The 26,703-nt window shown below is 39.6% G+C and overlaps 1 protein-coding gene across 2 annotated transcripts in view; it reads left to right on the top strand.

Moving 5' to 3' along the window:
• LRP5 (LDL receptor related protein 5) overlaps window positions 1–26,703 on the top strand; it is a 137,300-nt gene that overhangs the window by 96,192 nt on the left and 14,405 nt on the right. For both annotated transcript variants that reach the window (XM_027703591.1, XM_027703601.1), the window contains exons 8-16: window positions 11,149–11,365; window positions 12,891–13,180; window positions 15,173–15,399; window positions 15,729–15,913; window positions 17,542–17,865; window positions 18,942–19,144; window positions 21,492–21,703; window positions 23,597–23,787; window positions 25,604–25,813. In XM_027703591.1, coding sequence (XP_027559392.1) covers window positions 11,149–11,365; window positions 12,891–13,180; window positions 15,173–15,399; window positions 15,729–15,913; window positions 17,542–17,865; window positions 18,942–19,144; window positions 21,492–21,703; window positions 23,597–23,787; window positions 25,604–25,813 — 2,059 coding nt within the window. The remainder of the gene's footprint in view (window positions 1–11,148; window positions 11,366–12,890; window positions 13,181–15,172; window positions 15,400–15,728; window positions 15,914–17,541; window positions 17,866–18,941; window positions 19,145–21,491; window positions 21,704–23,596; window positions 23,788–25,603; window positions 25,814–26,703) is intronic.

A 26,703-nucleotide genomic window follows, 5' to 3' on the forward strand; every position in this document is an offset into this window, starting at 1 on the left:
GAGGGTGCACGCTGGTATCCATCTTTGTCTAATATTTGAGCTGTAAAACCAAACCATCTTCTTGATACCTGAGTTAGCTGCTCAACCTCAAATAATAGGGACTCTTAGGTACTTTAGTTTTGGAGGACAGCTCTTAATTGTGATCTTAGACCAGCTTATGAAAGCTTGCAAGTTGCAGTTGACTGTAGCTAACTGCGTGAAGATGTTGTGTATGTCTGCTCTTCTCTTATCAGTAGATGCTAAATATATGTCTTTTATTTACTTATGTGGGGGTGCAGGGAATCATGCCCTAAGAATCTGTCTTGTAAGCTAAAAGGACATCCTAAATTTCAGCTAAACTCTTGACTCCTCTGTTTAATATTGGTTTGATCTAAGAAGCTCTTGATGAACAACCTTACTTGGATTTACTCTTAGGAGCCTTCAGCCCTTCTCACTCTCTGCTGATTAGGCCTAAGGCCAAGGATTGAAAATAAACTGTGTGATGTGGACTGAAGAATTTATATTCTCTTGAGTGAAACCAGGCCATATGAACCGTGGGGAAGTTATTTATCTATTTGTTTTTCTTCCAGTAGGTGGAACATATTGCAGATTAGCCTCACATGAAGGGTTATTCCACCTGGCAAGTGCTCTCACTTACCTGAGAATGGGAAGAGAGGCACTGTTGTGTGGTGAATCCAGTGTTAGGTTGGCCCTTGAGTCTCTGGAGTACTTAGGGTTGCTTGGTGATTCAAGGCAGCTTCTTTCCTATGCCTCTCTTGTCCTATCAGGAGATCAGGATGGTGTTATTTTCCTTTTCTTAAAATACACTGAACTCATCTGGTGAAAAGGGTTGCTAAGAACTGGGGTGGGACAGTTAGATCAATTGTGAGATTTACATTAAAAATGTAACATTCTGGGCAATTCAGACCATCAACTGATGGTCTGACCTCCAGAGAAGACTGATGAGGAGAGAGCAATGTAGTGGAGCATCTTCCTGTGTTATGTTTAGCCCAAAGGAGACTTTGAGTTTTGGCTGCAGAAGTGGTGGCACCCTCCCTATGTGACACCACAAAACACATTCTGTACTACAGCAATTGGAGACAGGACCTTCAGCTGTGCAGGACTTGGTTTCCTGTGGCAAACTTAATGGGCTGAACTTCAGCTCTAAGGGTCTGTCTTGCCAGGCTTTGCCCTGAGAAGGAAAGGTAGCTTTTTTTGAAAGCAGATCAAGATTGTGCTGGACAAAAGTTAAGTGTTTCACTTTTTTAGCCATATGCAGGGACTAGAGACCATCATATTTTTTTGATAAACTCTCTGAATGCTACCTTGCATAACTTACCGATACTAATAGTGTCTTAGATAAATGACTGATATTGTTGCTTATCCCAAGTGACAGTGCAGTGCAGGCAACTTATCAAGGCAGGAGGTCTTGTTGTTATCTGTTCTTTCAGGAGACACGTTTCAGCTGTGAGAGGGCTGAACTGCATGTGTCAGAACTACATGGCTTAGCTCTGCAGGAGCTAGCAATGAGGTTGTGTTAGCACAGTATCTTAGCCTGGCCTCTGTACAGCTGTTGATATTCCAGTTAACTGGACAACCTAGTTTGGGTTTCTGTGCACTGCTTTTACTTACACTTTGTTGACACACACACTACATGGTAGTATGTAAGACTGGATTTATTGGATTAGTCCAACGCAGTGTTTCTATAAATGGTACAAATAGAAGGGAGTCATGATCAGAATTTGCTGTTTACTTGGACCAAGAGGCTTCATGAGATGAGGAGCTGAGTGAATATTTGTAAATGCATACAGGACTTTCGCTGCATCCCTCCAAGGAGACATTGAATGCCTGCTGCCTTTGGTTGTGTGTTACTATTTCATCTGTCTTCCTCTGACAGAAATATTTAATGAGAGAACTTTGATTCAGTTTCTGAGGAATAACTAAGGAAAGTACATGAGAGTTGGCTATTCCATTAATAAATGTGGATAAAAGCATCTATTCTTCAAGGTGTAGTGCCATGAATAGAGGGACATGTCAGCTAATCTGGGGTCTGTTCTTTTAACCTTTGACTTCCAATGGAATTTACATATGTGACACTTCTGGTGACTTAGAGCATAAGGGATTCATTATTAGACTCTTTGAAGCACTGTATGTGCCTAGCATGGTCTGAAGAGGGTGTGAAGGGCTACAAGTGACTTTTGATAATTGCACTGTGGTGAGGTTAAGAAAAAGAATATGTTATGATTCTCCAAGGCAAGAGTAAGAAGCTGAGTTCTGAGCAAGAGGTCCCACTGTGCTGGACAAAACACTAGCAGCTTAATCTCAGTTTACTGTGGACAGAGGCTGACTGCATGAGACCCAGCATTGTATGGCCACGGGAGGGGGTCATGACTCGACCAGCGTTTCTCGATCAATTGTTCAGGGACCTCTCATTGTCTGTAACATAAAAGATTATTTTCTAAAGATTTAAAATCTATGTATTTTTAGGTAAGCAAACAAGAAGGATAAATATAGCAGTAGTATGTACTACTACATCTAGCTTAATTTTTATGTCATTATAAGTTAATGTTACCATGGTAATATTGGACAGGATGCAAGTTTTTTCCTTGGAAAGATTGACCGGTACTGGTACCACTTTCTACTTCAAGATTAAGTGTAGGTGTTATTTTTGGCATCCTTTTGACTTTTTAAGAAATTCCAGTTGGCTACTGAAATTGCTGACTTGTTTTTTGGACTCAAAAGTTCACCACAAATTTTTTCTCATATCAAGTTTATTCTGTTTTTGGTTTTTTTTGTCTTTCCTCCATGTTGTACATACACCTTATAAATGTGCTTGCAGTCCCAATATCATCATCAGGAGTATAACATAGTAAATATTTATATGATGTGCTATTTCCACAGACTTTTAGTTGTCTGTAAAGTTGTGAATATGTTTGGATTTGGAAAGGAGAAGGTAAAGATCTTAGGGGATTATTCCAATCCATTTAAAGAAATGGAAAATCAGGAGAGAAGTGAGAAAAACTAAGATACATGAGTTTTAAAAATATTACTGTAAAAAGTTTAAATTCTTCTTCAGCTTTCCCGGACTAGTTACCTAGAAGTTGGAAATGCATATTGTTTTCATAATGGCTGTTAGCTAAATTTCAGAGTTGTTGTGTCCCCCTTTAAACTCATGGCGGTCAACATTTGAGAGTGAAAAAGTATTTACAGAAGGTAGAATTTCTCTGAAGTGCATTAAATAAGCAGCTCCTACCTAAAAATAAAACTGGAATACTAATTCAGTAGTTTCTCCATGCTTTAAAGTCTAGCCACCAGTTGCCATAAATGATTTTTGTGTTTAACTTTTTCTGTTACTTTTTAAAGTAGTTCTAAAGTATGTGATCAAGTTCCTGCTTATGAGAGATAAGTTACAGAATTGACCAGCTGCACCCTTAATCCTCTGATATCCTGTAAGCAGAAAAAAGTTCTGGAAATGTCAGGCTGATGTAACTTGTGGAGAACACCTATATTTATAAAACATAAGCAGGTTCAAAATCATAATCATGTTAACACAACTTTTCCAACAAGAACAAATATATCCATCTGTCCGTGTTAGAGCGTATTTCATTTTGAAAAGTCTGTCTGAAAATGCAATACTCTCCCTGGAACTAAAAAGATTTTGGGAAGCCCTAAGAGAACACTAGGTGTTGATGGTGTTTTGATATGGAGAAATTAATAGATCAACACTGCAAATAAATAACCTCTTCAAATGGTGATAATATTAGCACAAGGATAAAAATGTATTTTGTGTATATTATTCCCAGAGAAAATGGGAAATCACCATAAACTACTATTTTTTATCATGTAGATTTATACTCTTGCATTTGTCATCTTCATAGGCGGTTGGATTGTTGGGTTTATTTTTTAGCAAGTCCCTACTTAACTGTCTTACCTTCATTTATAAGTGTAGATTTTACTTTGTCTGAAACAGAACAAAGTGTTTAAGAAAATGTGCTGGAGTGACTGCATTTGGAACAAAGTTTTAGAGTGTCCCATCAAGAAGCCGACATTGCTCGATTGTTGAGAATTTTCTTTGTAAGAGTATCAGGAAATTTTGAGTGCAGGCTCTTTTATCAATGGCTATAATTTTGTATTACACACCACCTACTTTGCTTTGCCTGTCTGAAGGACTGGAACGGCTACCCTACCAGCCACAGCAGGCCACCACCACAGCTGCAAGACATGGTCAAGCAGCAGGGATGGTTTGTCATTACTGCTGTGCTGTAGCTCCAGGAGGCTGTAAAGGTAGTTGTGAAGGAAGACTGCCAAAAAAAGAGTTCTGACATTCAATAATCCTCCTTGGAATTTTCTTTGCTGAGCATCTCAGAGTGGCTTTTGTATTGTGAGTAAAAATATCACCCATCTGTGTAGCCATAGAGAAGTATCCTGTCATGCTGCGTCTTCAACAAGCTAAAATGACATGTTCTACAGTGAGAAATGAGAAAATGTCTCGTAAAGAAAGAAAAAGAATATGTGAGAAATGGGTGGTGGCGTGTCACTCACTACACGTATTTCCAAAGGACAGATTGTTATTTACAGTTCACTCACGATATTGTATAGATTGATTCTCTGTTTTCATGGTACACAGCTTACTGTGAATGTAGGTGGCTGATGATAGTTTGCAATTGCAACCAATCAAGGAATGTAAGAATTCAAAAATTATAATATAAATCTATGTCATCATCAAAAGTTGCCTGAAAGAAGAACCACAATAGTACATGTAGGATTAATCCATGAAATATAATAGCAATAGAAATCTGATGAATGTTATTTATGAGGCAGCTTTTACCAGGTAGCCAAAATATTGTCAAAGGGAACAGAAACTACTGACAACAATGAGGAACTGCTTTCTAAATTCTCAAGTGCTTGAAGCAACAGTTTGCTAAAACAGTCAAGCAGTCTTTGTGGAAAATGACCAGTTATGTCTGTTGTCCATCCATCTCTTCTTTTTTGATTTATGGGTTCTGGTACTGTTTGTTTTATTATTGTTCCCTTTATTGCTTGCCAGTGTCTGCCATTACATGCCTGACATTTATGCCCTTCAGACAAAGGAAAAAAAAAAATGCACTTTTATCCCAAAGCATCGATGAAAGGTGGCTCTGTTTCAGCTGTTGGAAATGTTAACGAATGGCTTATACTCAGCTGAATATAGACTGTGGTACAGACTGCTCACAGCTGTTTCACTCTTTGCTCTTTCGGGTAGGCTTCTTTACCCTTCAGAGTTTTCTGTGTCATTCCAATTTTCTTTGTCTTTTTCGTTCCCTGTTGACTTCCCTGTTTTCTTTTCCATGCCACCCACATGATTTGTCTTCACAAGTTCTTTCTCCAGCCAAAGACTAGGCATTTTTCACTTGAGATGCCGTTTTAGTGTCTGCTGGTAAGAATTGTTAAAAGCCATTCACAGAGTGGTTGAGGTTGGAAGGGACCTCTGGAGGTCAGCTGGTCCAAGTGCCACCTGGAGATGGCTGCTCAGGGCTGTGACCAAATCACTTTTGAATGGCTCCAAGAGTGGAGAATCCACAACCTCCTTGAGCAACCTGTTCTAGTTCTCAGTCACTCTCACAACAAAAACGTAGCTTTCCACAAGATGTACAAGAGAAGAATCACAGACCCCCAAGTCCACTACACGAGTCTCCTAAAAATATGTCAGTCATGTCATTTTACTGTTGCGAACCTGTTAGGTCTGGTGACTGCTCACATAGTAATTTAGCTCAGCCCAAGAATTGATTTCCATTTGACTACAGCTTTTTCTGTAGCAATCAAATAAATTTTGTTTTATCTTAATGAATGAAATATAGGGGTAAGGTCTCTGAGTTCTCTTTGTTGTTCTGTCAAAAGACATCCTGTATCTATGCTGAATAGTTGTTTTTCTCACAGATGCGCCTGAAATATAACTTGACTACATGAATCATGCTGATGTGTAGAATTTAATTGCATTGTTTTACTTTAATCTTCTTCAAAGAGCCAAGAGCTTTTGAGTGTTATATTTAGAAATATTTGTTAAATCATTTGCATACATTGCAGCAGCATCTAAAAAAAAAAAAATCACACCTTATCACCTTACCGTGTTTTTTGTGTAATTCAGTTCATTAAGGCGTTTGATGTTGATTTCATTTTACCCACAGCAGATTTTAGCTGAGCTTGGCAGTGCCTCATTAGGAGATTTGTCATTGAAGTCTTAAGATTAATCAGGGGCTTTCAGTGTGCGCTGCTGTTCAAGGGGAGCTTTCAGTGTTTCGTATGTAAAGCACAGCAGATTTAGTGTTGCATTTATCCTTTGAGATCCATTTATCAGTTATAGAGAGAGAACGAAAACCCTGAGTAGAATAAAGCCTATTCTAGTCAATTTGTGCTAAATTATAAGGATTGCACCTTAAAGGCTTCCCTTTGTCGACGGTTGGCAGATATTAAATGATGAGTTAATAACAGTATTTTATTATCTGTGCTGTTTTAATGAAAGGAGTTGTGCTTTTGGTGAGGCCTGTTTGTAGATTTTTATTTTGCATCCTTGTGGTTTAAGTTACTATGCTAGAGTAGAGCTGGATCTCTGGGAAGATGGGTGGCAGCAAAATTTGAAGTAAACACTATGTACATGTGCCTATATTGAACTGCATGTGGCAGCTCACTGTTCAAGCTTTGCTCTGGCTGCTACTAAAAGATAGCCTCATGGTTAGTTAGCACTGCCTGCTTGTTGCCCTGCATTAACTGCCACTAAGAGGGCTTGATTGGCCACAGCACAGAAAAATCCTCCAAGTCAGAGCTACCCTTTCTGCATCCAAGGGAAGCCTGCTTGGGTTCATTGGTGTTCTGCCCATAGCGAGAGGGCAAACACTCCATCATTTTCTTAGCCAAAAGGTAAGCTATTAAGCATTTTATTGCTGTCTGATTGCACATTTTGGACCTCCATTCCCACTATGTTAAACAGCCATGTAATTTGAGAGTGCCACAGTAAGGTCTCACCAGAGCCTTCTCTTCTCCAGGCTGAACAACCACAACTCTTAACCTTTCTTCATAGTAGAAGTCTTCCAGCCCCCTGATCATTTTTGTGGCCCTCCTCTGAACCAGCTCTCTGTCTCTTGTATTGAGACCCCAGAGCTGGATGCAATACTCCAAGTGGTGTCTATACAGAGCAGAGCAGAGGGGTAGGATCCCCTCCTTTGACTGCCGGCCACACTGTTTGTTATGTAGCCCAGGACATGATTGACTTTCAGGGCAGCAAGTGCACATTGCCAGCTCATGTAGATTTTTTCATCCACCAGCACCCCCAAGTCCTTCTTGGCAGGGCTTTTCAATCCATTCATCCTCAGCACCTTGCACTTGGCCTTGTTGAACCTCATGAGGTTCCTGGAGTTCAACAGCTTGATGTCATCTGCAACATCCACAAATGTGCATGGATTTAAATAAGTGTGTTTCTGCATCCTTGGATCCAACCTTTGCTGGTATATTTTAGTCAGAAACTTTAGTATTTGAATTATACTTTGGCTGTCCATATCTGTAAAAGTAGTTGGAAATGTGGTAGATTGATCATCTGCTGATGCAGTGCTGTAGGGGAAATGGTGTCTTGTTTACTCAGTGTGACACCAGTTTGGCTCCAGCACCTGAGTATGCATGACGAACTTTTGAACCTGCCGTATTGCCTGTGGGATTGATAGTTTTCTAAGTAAGTGAGCATTTGGGTTTTGCCTGGACATGATGTAATGACATAATTGCAGAGCCATTTGGCTTTTAACCACAAATACAAACTTTTTTTTAATGTACTCTATTTAGCTTAACAATATAAAAAGATCTTAATCTTCAGTCTCTGCTACTCCATTAAATATGGGAAGAATTGTAAGTTGATGAGCAGACATAAAACTCCCCTGAAACTTAGTTTGCAGGAATGCTAGTGTTATTTTTAATTGTCTCCAGCAGGAGGCTTTTTGTCTGGAAGGAATCCAGAGGTTTACCTTGTAGCCTGTGTTCAAATTCACATAGGCTACTGGATAGTCTTAAAGGTCCCATGAAGTTCTTTTCCTCTGCAGTTGAAGACAACTGCACTCTGTGTGGCAAGATTGTGTTATAGTGATGTTTGTGTACAGCACAAGTAGATACAGGATGCAGTAGTTGACTGCTCACCTCTGCTGTTTAGCTGGAAGATCCAGTGCATGTCCCGTGTGTGTGGTGGGTTGACCTTGGCAGTGCCAGGTCCTCACCAAATGCCCTCTCTATCATTCTGCTCCCCAGATGGACAGGGGAGAGAAAATACAATGAAAGGCTCATGGATCAAGATAAGGACAGGGAGAGATCACTCAGCACTTACCATCATGGGCAAAACTGACTCAACTTGGGGAAATTACTTTAATTTATGGCCAATCAAATCAAAGTAGGGTAATGGTAAATAAAAATGAATCTTAAAACATCTTTCCCCCACTCCTCCCTTCTTCCTGGGCTTGACTTCACTCCCAGTTTTCTCTCTCTCCTCCCTCCAGTGGCACAGCGGGACAGGGAATGAGGGCTGTGGTCAGTTCATCACACATTGTCTCTGCTACTCCTTCCTCCTCAAAGGGAGGACTCCTCATACTCTCCCCCTGTTCCAGCATGAGGTCCCTTCCACGTGAGACAGTCCTCCATGAACCTCTCCAACGTGAGTGCTTTCCAGGGGCTGCAGTTCTTCATGAACTGCTCGATTCGGGTCCCTCCCACGGGGTGCAGTCCCTCAGGAACATGCTGCTCCAGTGTGGGTCCCCTGTGGGATCACAAGTCCTGCCAGCAAACCTGCTGCAGAGTGGGCTCCTCTCTCCATAGGTCCTGCCAGATACCTGCTGCAGCACGGACTTTCCATGGGGTCACAGCCTCCTTCAGGCATCCACCTGATCCAGTGTGGGGTCCTCCACAGGCTGCAGGTGAATCTTTGCACTCCCGTGGTCCTCCATGGGCTGCAGAGGCACAGCTGCCTCACCATGGTCTGAACCACAGGCTGCAGGGGAACCTCTGCTCCGGTGCCTGAAGCACCTCCTACCCCTCCTTCTGCACTAACCTTGGTGTCTGCAGGGCTGTTGCTCTCACATATTCTCATCCCTCCCTCCAGCTGATACTGCCTGGCAGTTGTTTTTTTCTCCCTTCTTTACTGCATTATCCCAGAGGCACTACCATCATCACTGATGGGCTTGGTCTTGGCCCGTGGTGGATCCGTCTTGGACCCGGCTGGCATTGACTCTGTTGGACATGGGGGAAGCTTCCAGCAGCTTCTCACAGAAGCCGCCCCTGTAGCCTCCCTCCTCCCTAAAAACTTTGCCGTCCAAACCTGATACAGTGTGCTACCATTTAACAATTTTTTTTCAGATAATACTCATATCTTATTTGTGTTTCTCTAAAAGGGAAATGTTGTGCCCATATAACTGTGTCACAGAAGAAATGCATGTTGTTTTCACAAATTTGAAAAGTATTACAAGGTTTCAAAGTGGAGATTTAGTTTTTAAGTTTATTTTGATATTTACCGTGTGTGCGTAAACATACTGAAATTCACATGCTGGTTTAGAAAGATGTAATTGTCACTGGTCATGTTGAAAAAATAAATTGTAGGTGTTTCTGCTGTTTATTGTGTATGAACAGAGCCTTACAACTGTATTAAAGTTGTGGTACAAATGATGGTTGATTTTGACTGCCCACATCATTTAGGCATTTAATGGTTTAATCTTACATTACATTTAAGTTATAGATATTTATAATGAGAAATAAATATTGCTCAAGCAGTTAGTAATTTAAAAGTTGGGGAATACATTGTTCAAATGACGATAGGCCTTGAAACACAGGACAATAGAAGCACTGCACAATGAAGGCACCTTAATCACCTACAAGGTACAGGTTTAGTATGAGTCTGAATAAACAATTTCCAAAGAATAGTAAAGAGGAGACTATTTAAAATCTCAATCACAGATCATGGTAGTTTAAATTAGAGCAGAACAGTTTTCCATCTGTAAGTAGTTTCTAGCAACAAATGGAGATTTGACCGGATCACGCTGCAAAACAAATTGTCTTAAGTTTTGGGGTTTTGTTTTGGTTTTACTATGATAATGAGCTTGATGCCACTCACAGTATAAATTTTCAAGCAGCACCTTAAAAATAATGTGGATAAATTGCAGCTACCAATTGCAGTGGGGTGGAGAGAAATCTCAGGATTTGTCAGATAAATATTTTACCTTGGTCTTATAAATACACACTCCTTGCTGTGGGTAGGAGATGTCTAGATGATTGAAAAGATGATTGCAGTTTGTATAGCAGGTGGAGGTGACTTTAAGCATGTGGCATGTCAACATTTTAATTTCCTGTCTTGCCCAGTGATTATTGATCTGATTATTGATCAGAGTCAGACTATATGAATGTTTTTCCTTTTCCTAAGCAAAGTGGGGTAGCACAAGATCATTGTAGTAATTGATTATGAAATAATTAACCAATAGCATATATATACACACGTAGACACACACATACATACATATAAGTGTGTGTGTATATATATATTTGTGGAGCTTATCCCATCTCCAATACTATTTTGTCTTCTTTGCAGCTTTACAAATACAAATTTATGTAAGGCAATACTTATTCCACATCTTATAGATGTTGCTTATCTTAAGAGTGAAAAAAATCATAATTTTTTATGGTATAAAATACCCAAAATTTCAGAAAGTAAAGATTTTACATGGCCTTGTTGTTCTATGAAAGAATTCTGATGGTCTCTGTTCCCTGTGATTGAGGGCTAAAGGTCACTGCAGCAATCCCTTGTTTCTGGGGAGAGAGTTCAGTAGTGAGACCAAGACATGAGTGGTGTTGAAAAATCCCCTGAATCTCACTCTCATCCCCAAAAAATACTCCCTCTGCAGTGGTCTTTGCAAGTTTGAACTGATACAAGTTAAATGCAAGTTGCTTAGATTTTTTCAATGGAGAAGGCATGGCATAAGCCACTTTCAGTCATGTAATTTCAATATATTTCACCTTCAACAAACCTAGAGGTATGTTCTTTTGAAAGGAGCATGCTGGGAATTTCAGGAGGTTTTTGCATAAAAACAGTTGTTCAAAATATGATTGATATTGCCATTTTAATTGTACCCACATTAGAGAAGATTATTTTTTCCTTTTTTCTTGGGCATCCCACAGGTCATAAATGTTGATGGAACAATGAGGAAAACCCTTCTAGAAGATAAGCTTCCACATATATTTGGGTTCACACTGCTGGGAGATTACATCTACTGGACTGACTGGCAGAGACGAAGCATTGAAAGAGTTCACAAGATAAAAGCCAGCAGAGATATCATTATTGATCAGCTGCCAGATTTAATGGGCCTTAAAGCAACAAGTGTAACCAAAGTGTTTGGTAAGCAATGAGCAATATAGGATGGGTCTGCAGGAGCTTCTAGGTGGGCTTGCTTTCGTAAAGCAGCTGTTGATCACTTGTAATGAGAATAACTGTGGTCTGATTTGAATAATTTTAAAGGGAAATCACACCTATTGTTTGTCAAGTTGGGAAAATACAGTGTTGCAAAAGAAGTGTGGGCTTCCAGTGTTTAGTGACATTTGACATAAGTCTTCCACAGCTTCCACTACACTCTTTGTATTTTTGTGAGAATTTTATTTTATCCCTGGGTCTATGCTATAGGAATCATTATTCTCACAGAAATGCTTCATTTTCTGTTGCTCTTTTCTTCCAGTGCATAGTCCCAATGATGTTGAGTCAGCAGAATGCTTTTCACTATGTTGGGCAGTATAGGCAGAGTCAGTCACCATAACAATGTTACCCCAAAGCATGTGACACATATATTAGCTCTAATGCCTCAATTGTACCTAAATCTTAACAATTAAACCTTGCCTTTAGCATGGGATCAGCAGCTCGATCTCCTTGTTCTTCCGCTGCATCTGCTGAAAGGTGCAGCCAGTGTTTTAGGTCCTCTGCTGGCATTCTGCAGCGAGTATGTCACAGGACCTCCTGGCTTCAGTAACTCATCAGAAATGCGTGTTCACCACAGATTTTTCTACTACGTGGAACACTGGAGTCTGAGCATAGCAATAAACAGATTCATTGGTCAGCTGTTAAAATTACTGAGAATAGTCACAGTGGAATCACATAAAGTAGATTGTCAAATTACACCCTGACAGTACATGGATTTCTAGCTTTTCAGGAAGCTGTACTTGAAGAATAATGAAGTCCTCAAGCTGCAAGTTATGCCATCGATTGAAATATGTATGCCCTGAAAAGGGAAAATGAAAACAAACCTGATTGAGACTGATCTTGGAGATCTTTTTTGTATGTGGTAACAGTCTTTAAATACCTAAATCCTTGGTTCCAACAGATGGAGAAAGGCAGTCATTTATCTCTTGGTCCTTACTTTCTCCTCCACATTCCCTCCCCATCACACAAAAAAATAAGTGTGAGATTGTGGTGATCTTGTTGGAACTGCTTCTCCTAATGAATCTTCTCAGCTTTAAATTAAACATCTGGGAAAGTACTGCAGTTATCCAGCTCCTTTCTCACTCTTTTGTATCACTGAACATTTGTAAAAACTGGTTTCAAAGAGATACAAAGATGGAGTACTTGGTCAAAAATAACAAGCTAATTATCTGCCTTCAGTGGCTGAATTTAATCTTTGGGGAGGCAAGAAGGTTCTGTTTGTAGCTGGTATTTGTACAATAGGAGGGATAGGTCCAGCTTCGTTAGTCCTGTTGACAACCCAGAGGCTTAACTTACTTTGAAAAATTATAGTGTTGCTGCTCACCCTTCCATGCTTCTCTTTCCCCTCTACCTTCACAATGCATTTGTATCTGTTTTGGTTGGTTTGTTTGTTTTAAGGAACTAATTCAATGCACTAATATCTGGTTTTGGTTTTGTTTGGTTTTTTTTTAAGGAGCTAATCCATGTGCAGAGAACAATGGAGGCTGCAGCCATCTGTGTTTCTTTACACCCCAGGAGACCAGGTGTGCCTGTCCCATTGGCCTTGAGCTGTTGAGTGACATGAAGACTTGCATCATTCCTGAAGCCTTCTTAGTTTTCACAAGCAGAGCAGCAATTCATAGGATTTCCCTTGAAACCAATAATAATGATGTTGCTATTCCTCTTACTGGAGTCAAGGAAGCATCTGCTCTGGATTTTGATGTCTCTGATAACAGAATCTATTGGACTGATGTTAGTTTGAAGGTATTACTGACATGTGAATTCCTTGAGTATAAAGCCACAGAGCAGTTACTTTGATCTAACAAAGGTCTCCGTTACATGATCTGTCCTGCAGTTGCTAGTGTTGTCATTGAATCGCATCCAAGGAGACCCTTGGAGATGAAGACAGTTGCATTGCTGAATGCACAGTAGGATGACAGGCATCTTCCCGCTTCAAATAAAAATCCAAAGTGGCGTCTGGTTGTACCGAATGCCTAAGTCTTGGATGCTGGATGTGTTGCATCCATATATGTATCTACTGTAGAAAAGCTGTTTTCATGTCACACAGTAGAGTAATTTGAACTTGGCAGCCCCCTGAGCTTTCTGTCCTCTTCCAGTTTTGACTTGAAAGACAGTTGTACTCAATATTAACATTTGGCAAGTGAACTTTGGACTGGTTGCTGTTAGTCTGTGACTCCAACTTGGCACAGAAAAGGCCAGGGAACTTTCCAGTGTCCTCCACTCTATGTTAAGGGCCGGCCTGCCCCCAGTTCTATCTCAGTGTGTTCCCCAAAAGTTTGACACTTCCTGTGATGTTTGGTTCACATCCATGTGCGTGCTAAAGTGAGTGTTGTGCTCTTCATCAGTGTTACTTTGCTTTCTAAAGTGAATTAAGTAGTGGTAGAAAATTACAGATTCACTTTACTGTAACTAAATTCTTCTATTTAACCTCTTAATAGGTTTTCCAAGAGCAATCAAAGTTTCCTTGCCAATGTGCCCAAGCCATAGTATGGAAAAGGTCAATTTTAAAGCCTGAAGGGCTTGTGCAGTTCCACAGCCTCTCTGTGAGGTCTAATGAGGGCCATGCTTCAGTGGTAACAGTGCTGGTTTTGCTGTGGGTACCTTTCTTTTGGGAAGAGTGCCAGTGTAATAAATTAGTGTAGTGCAGACGCAGTTACTAAATAAATCTCACATAAGCACGTGGAGAACAGGAGTTATGGTCATCTTAACCATTTGTAGTGGAAAACACATTACTTCACCTGCATCAGTATGTAGATCCCAGTCTCACACTGTGCAGAACTGGAAAACATTTTACTTGTTTTTAGCACCCTGAATTATCCAGCATGCTGTATTTTCACATATCAGGTCTGTTTCAGCACCTCTGGATTCTCATTCCCTCTTGTCCCCCACATCCTGCTGCTTAGCAGCAGGTATTATAACTTCAGAACCCATAGTCATCTCCCTTTCCTTTGGTGACCACCACTTCCCTGATCTCCTCCAGCCTCTGGTTATATGAGGATGCATTTTCAAAAACTATACTACATGATTTCTGGTTTTGACATTTACTTTTAAAAATATAAAATGCCTCTTACCCTTATACATTCATTTATCAAATTATTAAGAAATCAATAGCTGAATTGTTGGCAGGCATGTAGAATGATTGCTCAGTGTTGATAACACAGGTGGATAATTGGTCCTGCAAGTTACCATTTACCTGGCTGTTGTTTCAGTGCTCCTTGTTCGGAGGGACTTATTTATATGTGTGCAGTCCTTGTCTTATGACTTGTTTTGATGAGTGTGCATAACTAAAATGTAGATGGATCAGGAAATGTGCTCCAGGTGACCGGTTACGAGAAACAACTGAATTTAGATGTCTCCAAACTGAGATGTGTTTCTAAGACATAAAACATTACAGTGAATTAAATAATTTTAAAAACAACTTCTTGTGTGCAAATAGAAGAGAGGGAGAAGGGTCAAGGAAGAATCTGCAGCTACATAATGCTTTCTGAAAATCATACCCTTTTAAAATGTCTTGATCTGGTCATGAGAAACCAGTAGCTTTCTGAAAATTCAGGTGTTTTTATCCTGAGAATTTCTGTATCTTTCTTGACTATGTAAATTAATTTTTCAAAATGTAAAATGGCTGGGTTTTTTTACTAGTTTCTTTTTGTACCCTAAACTTTGTAATCATTATTCCTTTTTATTGCAGTTGAGTATCTGTAAGTGCTGTAATATTTTTACACAATTGTTTTTCAGACCATAAGCCGAGCTTTCATGAATGGGAGCTCTGTTGAACATGTGATTGAGTTTGGGCTAGATTATCCTGAGGGAATGGCTGTAGACTGGATGGGGAAGAACCTCTACTGGGCAGATACTGGGACCAATCGCATTGAAGTAGCCCGCCTGGATGGACAGTATAGGCAGGTCCTTGTGTGGAAGGACTTGGACAACCCGAGGTCTCTGGCTCTTGATCCTACTAAAGGGTAAGGGACAGTGTTGTTTTTCAAAGCTTTGTGTGCGTATTCTTGTATGTGGTAAGTTATTTGGCAGCTTATACAGCTCCATTTCTTCAGAGTCTTTGGAAAGACAATAAACATTCCACAATCCTGTGGGTTACAATGGAAAATTAATAATTGTCAAAAATATTATTCTGCCTTTCTCTAAAAAAGGAATATTATGATACTGCACATAATCACTTGGGTTATGGGGTTTCTTTTTAGAGCTGAAGAAAAAATTTAGAAAAGTCAAAGCATGCAGCTAAACACAATCATACTTAGCTGATATGCTCTTTTTGTTCCACTTCTCATTGTAGATACATGTACTGGACTGAGTGGGGAGGAAAACCAAGGATTGTTCGAGCGTATATGGACGGAACAAACAGCATCACTTTGGTGGACAAAGTGGGTCGTGCCAATGACCTCACTATTGATTATGTGGACCAAAGGCTCTATTGGACTGACTTAGACACAAGCATGATTGAGTCATCAAATATGCTCGGTAATCTAGTGTTACAGTACACCAGCCAGTACAGAAATATGCACTGACAGTAGTAAAGCAATTGAATAATATGAAATTTGAACAATATAACTGATATTAAATCTGTGTGTGAGGCTCACCTGTCTGTAGTTCCTTGGGTCTTGCTTTCTATCAGTTTAAAAATAGGAGTGATGTTTCCATTTTTCCAGTCACCGTCAACTTCATGGCTTTTCCTTTTTCCTGGAGAGTGGCTTGCCATCCACATCAGCCAGTTGCCACAGGACCCTGGGATGCATCTGATCAGGCCCCATAGGCTTGTGCCTATTCAGTTTTATCATGTTGTACAATGTCTTTTTAATTAGCAGGTTATAAAGATATAAGTAGACTTCTAGCAAGTGAGCTTATCAGTTAAGATGGTGTTATTAGATTTGGCCTTTGGTATGCAGTGCCAATGTCCTTGCCAGGATAGATCTGAATGAGTGTTGCTGATAGAAACATCTACCCCACTAGAGATGAATAAAGCACCCCTAAGTGGATGAATGAATGCTCTTCCAGCTTAATCTTGGGCATTTTAAACATTGCTCAGCAGGAGAAAAATCACTCTTTGGGGAGATTTTCCTCTTTCTACTGACTATGAAAATTGAATTATGCAGCTACCTCCTTCCTTCAGAGGAGTCTTTCCCCTAAATTCATTACTGTGGACCAGAATTGCTCTAAGAAGTACCTGAGAGTGTGCAGGGTATCTGTACCCCTAACATGGAGAATTCAGATTCCTAGAAGTTACATGGGGAGGTTGCCCCTATATTTAGTTCTGGTGGTTTACAGGGAAATGGATTCATGTTCTGGTTTATGGGTTTTTTATTCTTTCTCAAGTCTCAGTCAAAGGGAAAGTAGAGCAGAGGAAGAAAAATGAGGTGTTCTGTAGAATCTAGCATTGGACGTTTGAGACAGGAGGAGATGACGCTGATAAAGGCTACGTCTTCATTTGATGTCAGAGATTCGCAGAGGTTTATGCTTGAAAATGTTTAGGAAGGCAGTTTACAGTAAGACTTTACATCAATAATGTATCTCTGGCAGTGGCCATGCTCTAGAAGGTGTTAAATCTGTTATCAATGTTGTGAACTGAGCCACTGAGGATGGGAGTATTGAGATTTCTGCCAAACAAATAGTTTCCTAAGGTCTCGGAATAGCTGTATGTTAAATTGCACCGCGAAAGATTTGTTTCTTGAGTGAAACACCATAATTTCTCATAGCTGTTTCTCTGTGAATCTCAAGGTTTGTTGCTTTCATGCATATTAATTTATTGGCCTAAGTGATTATTGGAGCTGATGGTATTCTTGAATGTGTTTTCCAATGTCCATTTGGGACAATAAGCATGAGACATATAAAGTAGTATTTGTTTAAATTACAATACAGTGGCACAGTTTAAAATTGTTCTGTAGGCAAGAGGGTATCAGGATAAGGTTTTTAAATGAAACCATTTGCATTGTCTCTTGAGCAGATACTACTTAATAAAGAATCCCATGATGCTGATTTGGGAAATGAGGCTTTATTTTAAAAAGAAGAAAACAATTTTTCTTAATGCCAGTCACACTCTTCATTTTATATCATGGGCATTGTCCTTTAGTTGATTATCCTTCTTTTTGCAGGACAAGAACGAGAAATCATAGCAGATGATCTACCTCATCCATTTGGATTGACCCAATACAGTGACTACATCTACTGGACAGACTGGAACCTTCACAGCATAGAAAGAGCAGACAAGACCAGTGGGAAGAACAGGACACTTATTCAGGGCCATCTGGATTTTGTGATGGATATATTGGTCTTCCATTCTTCACGTCAGGATGGCTTGAATGATTGTGTGCAAAATAATGGCCATTGTGGTCATTTGTGCCTTGCCATACCAAATGGATTTAGATGTGGCTGTGCTGCTCATTATACCTTGGATCCCAACAGCAGGAACTGTAGTTGTAAGGCTTTTTCTTTGCTACTATATTCTGCAGTGCTTTTGGCTCCCAAGTGTTTAACGGGATGGGATCACAAGTCCACTTCAAAGGTTCTGACTTTAGAAGTGATCTTTAAGTGTGAGGATAGAGTATGGAATTTTATAGCCATTTTTGTGATGTGAGTTAGGATGAAGATATGTATTTCAGATCTTAGAACTGACAGCGCTGTCAAGTCTGGTCTTTCTTGTTTTACCAGAAGTGCTTTCTAGGTGATTCAGCTGTGTGATTAAAGCTTTCCCACTCCTTACCTAAGCGTGTAGGTGTATGGAAGAGAAATTATCAACAAAAAATGTCTTTTTCTCCTAAGTGTTCAATAAAGTCAGCGAAAATAACACCCAGTAAAACTCCTAAGTAGCCTGCACAACATGCAGATGCAGTTGAAATTCATATAAGTTTGTTTTCTCCCTCCGTGTGATATTACAAGCCTTCTGGTTGACTGGTCGTCCAATACAAATTTAAGTTTCTAGTAAAAATAGCAGATTAATAGAAAATGGACTGTTGATTTTAAAAAAATAAACCAACAAAGCTTTGACCATCCTGCACAGTAGCATATAAGGAAATTTTAACTGGGTGACTTTTTGGAAGGCAGGTCCTGCAGACTAACCTGATCTCCTTCTATAACAAAGTGACCCGCTCAGTGGATTAGGGAAAGGCTGTGGATGTTGTCTATCTGGATTTTAGTAAAGCCTTTGGCACTGTGTCCCACAGCATTCTCCTGGAGAAACTGGCTGCTTATGGCTTGGACAGGTGCGCTGTATTGCCCACAGTCACTACTTAAATTCCACATGGGGAACACAGTTACTTTATAATATGAAAAGGAAATACTTTCTGGTTGAGGATGTGCATATTTACCTTCTGCAAGTACACAAAGAAACATTTTCAACTTAATAGCTAAAATGTCCAGTTTTATGAGTTATCTTAATTTTCATTGTAAATATAAGTGTCTCTCTGGGATTTTGTTCTAAATATTCTTTGTCTTCTGTGGGGATATGTTTTTGTGACTTGCATTTTCTTATGCATTCTGTTTTGGCTTGTTTCAGCCCCTGCCAGTTTCCTGTTATTTAGCCAGAAATCTGCCATCAGCCGGATGATACCAGATGATCAGCAAAGTCCAGATATCATCCTACCTATGCATGGTCTGAGGAACGTCAAGGCTATTGATTATGATCCCTTAGATAAATTGATCTATTGGGTGGATGGACGTCAGAATATTATAAAAAGAGCCAAAGATGATGGCACTCAGGCAAGTTTACATCTTGTATAAAACTTTGGGTTGGTCTTTTTGTATGCTTTTTACTTTATGCTTGACCTTCCCCTTCTATTCTCTGCACCAAGGGATCATCATTTTAAACTCTTGTCAACATTTATTCATGTATATTCTATTTTAGGATTGTGATTTCAATTTATACATGAAGAAGTGGGATAGAATAGAGTACATTATATGTAGAAATTATAAGCCTTGAATTGCAATCTTTGATTCAGGATGGGCGCTCAAGTAAGAGAGACTCGCTGTTTATACTTGGGACAGATAAACTGTATTGTAAAATCAATAATGTTGATGCCAGTTTTGAGATAATGTTGTCATCATGGTAAAGCTCTTTCAGAATGAAAAGCCTCAGCTATCCAAGCTGTAGTTAAACCCTGAGCTAATGATGAATTGATTGCTGTGCCAGATATATGTGCATGGCTTATCCACATACTTAATGGTTTTAAAGTGTTGGGGACATTACTTTTTTGCACTCGATATTCGTACAACAGTGATAAGGAGTGCAGTGTTCTTCCAGGCAGTGTTATGTGTTAACATAATATAATTCCCAGGTCAAGGTAACAGATTCTTTAAAAACTGTCGTCTGAATAAGAATATAAAACAAAGTGGAGAATGAGCAAGTTATCTTTTCCTATTTCTTGGGCAGTCGTATCTAAACTGTATGACATGATATCAAAGGAAATGGACTGGTCTCTTCATGCACCTAGCAACTCAAAGGGTTTACAGTTTCCTTTAAAGGTAGAGATGACAGCTTTGTTTTTTGGCCATTTCTTTTAAGATCAGGAGTAGATATGTTGGGATGAGCAGCTGGGTTCTGGATGAATTTTGAAGAAGTTTTGCTCTTGCTTTTTTTATGCTAGGTGCTCATTTTTCTAGTGTAACTTCTCTTTGGTAATTTTAGGTTCAAATAGCAATGGAGATTTATTTCCTTTGTGGTTTCTTTTACCTTACACATAGCTTTGAAGACACAGATATCCCCTGAAAATTTTGACTTTTGAATCCTCACTAAATATATTTACTTAGTTTACTTACATTGTGCTGTTTGCAGATCATGCATATAAATTTCATACCTAGTTAATGTTACCTTTGGTTTCAGGAAAAGAATGATTTCTTTTTATTTCTTTTATATCACTGTGCTTAAAATGAAATTGTGGAAATATAACTTTTCACAAGTGATGCTGTGTTGGGTGCTTCATTTGACTTAAGCTGAGCACAGAATGGTGTCTTCAGCTTTCTCGGTCCATATGAACACTTTCTGATACTCTTTTTGTATTTGAATTGGGAGCACCGCATTAAGACACTTAAGGAAACCACCACTTTCCCCTCACCAATATTGTGTCACCAGAGGCAGTCATCTTTGAAGGCTGCTTTGATGCTGGGAGTCCTGCTGCCGGTACTACTATCCCCATGGCACTGGGATTGGCTACATGCTAATGGAGCCTGCATGATGTTAAACAGAGACATTTTTTCCCTTCAGGAATTTTTCTGTATGCTCTGGTGCTCTTCACAGAAATAAAGTATTGAAGTCTATGTTAGTATTCACAGTTGAACACTATGTTGAAAAGTATAGTGAATTGTATGTGAGTTAGATTGGAAGGGTTCAAGGGTAATGACTCCAGAAACTTTGCAATAATGTCAAGTTTTGTAAGCTCTATCCTGAAGACATGAGAGTGAAAGGAGGTAATGTTGTTAGTAGAGGGTGAGGCAGAAGTGTAGCCATTTAACATGTAAGCAAACAGAACCAAGTTTTGTTAAAAGATTTTAGGTTTTAAGAGAAGATGGGACTTAAAGAAAATAAGTATCTACTACACTACAAATAATGAAGGAAGGAGGCTTTGGCAAGAGATAGAGATTAGTTAACTGACTATAACAGTGCAGATCTGTCCAGAAGGCTGCCTGGTTTCTTGCATTTGTTCATTCAAGCTTGTTCCATGCATAAACATTCACTATTGGTTTATGTGCTTATTGGGGGTTGTGACTAGATGATCTTTAAGGTCCATTCCAACCCCTTAACATGCTATGATTTTATCATTCATCTATCTCCTGGTAATAAATAATACTTACAGAAGTTCCCACAACCACCTTCTGGGAAGTTTTGCGTAATCTTACAGATTTTGTCCAGATGTTTTCCCTCTAATCCACAGTTTGAATCAAACCCTTTTATATTAAGCATTATTTCACTTCTTGTATTTGTTTCCTTTTGGGTGGTTTTAGGTGTTTCTGAACCATCAGGTCGGTAAACCATGCTTTCTGTGCAATCAGTGTTCTTCAATCAAAAATCAGAATAATTACAGGAAATTGTTCCCCATATGTTGTCTTGCAGCCTTTCACTGTGATGAGTACTCCAAACCAAAGTCAGAACCCGGAGAAGCAGCCACACGACCTCAGCATCGATATATACAGCCATACCTTGTACTGGACTTGTGAGGCCACAAATTCAGTCAATGTCCACAGGCTGAACGGCGAGTCAATCGGGATGGTGCTGCGAGGGGACCACGACAGGCCCAGAGCCATTGTAGTGAATGCAGAGCGAGGGTGAGATTTCTTTCTGTACCACGTACAGAGCACTCTTGGAATGTATGTCAGCTCTGTGTGTGTGAATCTTGTGCTGCATCTAAGTATTTTTAAAAGGAGAATTTCTGAATATTTAATTGTTCAGGATGTAGGTGCTTGTCTGATTTTGGCTTTTGAAGGTATGCAGTTTTCTCTTCCTTTTGTCTCCTTTTCCAGTGTTCACACAGCCATGTGTGAGCAACTAACCTGAATGGGGAAAGCAAAGTAAAACCACCTTATCCTGTTCTCTATGTGAATGCACAGCCCTGCCACCTAATGGGAAAAACAGGAGAGTTTACATTGTATCTGTATCAACTGGGAGTCTGGCACTTGGTCATCATAAAACAAATGTTTCCGGGGGGAAAAGAAGGAACTTCTCATATGATACAACTAATTCCTGCTAATGTAGTACTCTAACATTTAAACAAACACTTAAGCTGCTTATGTTCTATACATTTTTATAGTTAGTTCTGCCTTGATGTTATCTTAAAAACTTCTGAAACAGGTAGGATGCACTAGAGTGATTTCCCACAGGAAGAAAATATTTTGTTTTGCTGCAAAGCAGTTTTGGTTAGATTCAGCAGATGCCATCTCTACTTCTGGTGGTTAGTAACTTCATTCTTAGATGTCAGACATGGTCCTTTACCATTCGCTTTAATAAGTTAGGTGCTTAAATTCCAATTAACTACTAAATGGCTTACCATGTGCTTGACAGATGTTGAATGACAATATTTCACAACTGTGTGGATACAATAGTACCTACAGACTCTATCTGGAACATTTATAGGACTGGTATTTTATACCAGTGTGCTCTGCACAGTTCAAAAGCTGTTGTGAGGAGAGGGGGATTAGAGGAAAGATTCTAATCTTATTGGGACTAAGTCACTTGGATATAGTTTGTATTTATAAAAGCTTATCTGGTTTCTCCATTAAAATGGGAGTTTGGGTTTGTTGATCTCTAAAACCCTCAACTTTTGTAGTCAGGTTTTCAAATTATTTAAAGCTAAATCCATTTATAAATTAAAGGAATAAAAATGAAGGAGAGGCTATGCTAAACACTGTGACTATCTGTGGGAGCTGAATGAGTGAACGGTGTACTGAACAACTTCTGCTATGGTCCCAGAAATCCTTCCCTCTACCTCTCCCTTGGCTACATGTTCTGACTGCTGCCTTCCCTCCTTGTGCCATAATGAAAGGCTATGCAGCAATGTAGCCCACTGTATTAGAGAGTTTGCCCATGTTATTCACTCTGAAAATATAGTGGACTTTTCCCTTAGAGAGTTTTCAGTTCATTATATGGATGCACAAGCCTTTTTTTCTTTATGCAGAAGGAGGGCAGAGACTGCTTTTGTTTGCAACTTAGCCAGATATAAAGAATTCATGGAACTAAGACATCAGGAGCATGCTATCCTCAGTTGTTCTTCTGTGACCTTTGTTCCTCCCAAGTTTGGTAGAAACTTCTACTTGCTGAGAAGGAAGGTTACACAGAAGGAAGAGGAGGTGGATGTTAATTTTTTTTTGTCTTCTGGACTTCGATTCAGAAATGGGGACAGCTTTACCCAAAGAGAGTTGCAGAAAGTCTGTGCTTGTCTCCTACAACCCCCACCTCCGTACAGGAGCAGCGCTGCCAGCGCAGCAGTGCTGAGGCATTTTATGGCCTGGTGACAAATTCTATTACTTTCAGGCTTTCTCAATGTGTCAGTTAGCAAATGTTTGATTCTGCAGCTGACAGATCTGGATCTTTGCAGCTGGGAGCAAAGCCACCCCAGTCAGACCTGTGAAACCATTCCCACTTACAACATAAGAGCCTGTGCGCAAAGGTGAGTTGCTTCTCTCTGAAGCTCTCAATCAAGAGGTTGGTGTCTTTGTTTTCAGGTACATGTACTTCACCAACATGCAGGAGCGAGCCCCCAAGATTGAGCGTGCAGCCCTCGATGGCACAGAGAGAGAAGTGCTTTTTACAACTGGGTTGATCCGACCAGTAGCGCTGGTGGTTGACAACAAACTTGGAAAGCTTTTCTGGGTGGATGCAGATCTGAAGCGCATTGAAAGCTGTGACCTGTCAGGTATGTGGTATGAAGTTAAACATTTGCAGCGAAGTGTTTGCATGCATAGGACATCATTCCCACTTTGATGCTGACTCTGGGAACTTTCATCTCCACTATTGCTGGTTCTGGGTAGGCAGTTAGAGATAGTAATTGCTGGTGGACTCCCATCTTTGATATAATTGGAATAAATGTCTGTAATAATTGACACCAAGAGAGCCATTTGACTTTTTTTATGTTCTGAAAGCAACTCTTGCAAGATCAGATTTAAATAGATGTTGCCAGTCATGGAACCCCTAAATCACCTCCCCCATGCCCTTTTTTTTTTCCCCTTATCACAAGTTTGCGTACTCTTCAATTTTTCTTTCTCTGGAGTTTACAGCTTAGTAAATCAAAGTAGCTTGAAAAAAAACAGAAGAAAGGTCAATGTTTTTTTCTAATTTTTCTCTTTTAGTTTAAAATCATTGCCCTTGTCCTATCACTATCTGCCCATGTAAAAAGTCAGTTTCCCTCTTTTTTTTATAAGCACCCTTTAAATACTGTGAAAGACCACTATGAGGTCTCCCCAGAGCCTTTTCTTCTCCAAGCTGAACAACCCCAGCTCTCTCAGTCTGCCTTTGGACGTGCTAACAGGTCTGTGTCTTACTTTGCAGGTGGTAATTTTATGTGCAAAACTAACAGAACCTGTTAATGTTACATTCTCATGCTTGGCTGAGCTCTAGATAATTTATGCAGCAAATTAGTTGAATCCAGTTCTTATAGCATTTTTATTATGTATCTAGATTCTATAATCTCATTTTGTGCAGATATTAAAAACTTACATCTTTTAAATGCAAGCAGACATAAGGTCTTAATTCCAAAATGAAATATGAGAGCAGAAACACCACCAATTTAGGATTTTGTTTTGATTTTTCATGTTTAAAATCAAATATATCCAGTTATATAGTCATACACGGGGTCAAAATGGTTTCTGTGAATTAATAGAATAATTTGGAATCTCTTGTTCACCCCAGAAAAGCATAACAAAAACAAGTAAATGCCAGTAAGTGTAGGGTATCATGCAGTTTGGGACTACAAATAATTAAAGTAAAAAACAGTAATAAATGCATTTTTACTTGACCTGATTTTTACACATTGTCTTAGAGCATATTTTTACATATTTCTGTAAAGCAGAAAACCTGAACATTTTATTTTGTTCCTATTTAAGAGCATACTGAGTTAGAGTTTGGGTTTTCTGGTTGGTTACTGAATAAAAAGGAGAAGGTGAAGAAAGAGGTGTGGCTGGTAGAATATGAGCTTTTCTTTTGTGATCATATGTCTGTGGTTGTCACATAGCCTATGACAAGGCTCTTGCTTTGCATGAGGGGTGTGTTTTTTTTGAGTAATGGCAGTGAAACTAATTGGTTGTATTTCACTCTTTCTTGTAGATTCCAACAAAATTAACTGCTCAGTGTGTGAATGCATTGTAAAAATTTTGGCCTAAGAGTTGAGTCTGTATCGGCTTTTAGGGATGGCTCACAGTTGCACATAACAGAATATGTCACCGTGAGGCTGATCGTGGCTGGCTGAACAGCCATGCAAGGATGAGCTGTGTTTTGTGTTTTATCTGCTTGCCCTCATGACTTGGCAGCTGGTTGCATTTACCTCAGATGAGACTGAACAAGCAGAACTTTAGTCTGCATAGACAAATGAAGGCAATGACCTTATAGCTAACTATTTGCAAGGTTTGATTTGGTTTGGTTTTGCTTGGGTTGTTGTTTTGTGATAGTATTTTTTTTAAAGGAATGACTTAAAAGTCAACTGGTGTAAAACTAGCCTTTGTTTTTGTTGATCTTAGGTGCTAACCGTGTGACCCTAGAGGACTCCAACATCCTTCAGCCCATGGGACTCACTGTGCTGGGGAATCACTTGTATTGGATTGATCGTCAGCAACAAATGATTGAGAGAGTGGAGAAAGTGAATGGGTACAAAAGGACTAGAATTCAAGGCCGGATTGCTCACCTAACAGGCATTCATGCTGTGGAAGAGCTTGATATGGAAGAATTCTGTGAGTTTATTTCAGTATCTGATGTGTCTCTGTCTTGGTCGTTGTCTCTCAAAATCCTCATCCACCTGAATATTGTAATAATGTTGCCTAGTGGGCTTCTAGTAAGCCATGGAGTGCTTTCATCTTGGCCAGTTGGGATCCTAGAAGAGGAGGAGGAACAAGTTCCTTGTTCTTGTTGAGAGGAGTATTGCTGCACAGCTACAATTCGTGACATCGTAGCACTTAATTACAGTCTAAAAGCTACTTATAATTGTGGTTGTTAATTTTGTAAGTACCAAGTAATAAGTCTTGGAAAAACCTGTAATAAGAGACAAAAGGATTGTACTTGCCTTTTCTCCAGGGGTTTCAGACTCCTGTGTAAAGTATGACTGGTTTGACTCAGCACAATGGATGATGTAAAAGCCTCCAGCGAGGGAGGGAGAATGGGAAGGAAGCTCCTACAATGAATTGTACCGTGGATGTAGAATTTCCCAACAGAGGTGGAACATTTTAGGTGCTCCCTTCTGAAAGGGATCATGCATGCAGGATGTTCTTTTTCTGGATTATTGGTCCAAGTTACTGTGGTCTGAGGGAGAGTACAGAAACCTCTTAAAGTAGTCACTCCTCAAAATGACAACCTACAGCTCCTCCTGCTTAACAGGAATATAAAAGAGAATAGAAAATCACAAACAAAATGTGGGAGAAAGAGGTCTCTTTCAACTTTGTTGCCTGTGATGAGTTGTCTTATATAGGGAGTGTACATTTGTGTATAGTGCTTCAATTTTCAGAAGAAATTATTCCACTTCACAACAAATACTGTGTCACATACATTACTGTCTGTAATGGCTGAAATTAACTGAACTTGCATATGTGGGTAAGCTGTTACAAATAAGGTAGTGTAAATATTTCAA

Source organism: Neopelma chrysocephalum, unplaced genomic scaffold, assembly GCF_003984885.1.
Source record: "Neopelma chrysocephalum unplaced genomic scaffold, ASM398488v2 Primary Assembly neopelma1_24, whole genome shotgun sequence".
NCBI lineage: Eukaryota > Metazoa > Chordata > Aves > Passeriformes > Pipridae > Neopelma > Neopelma chrysocephalum.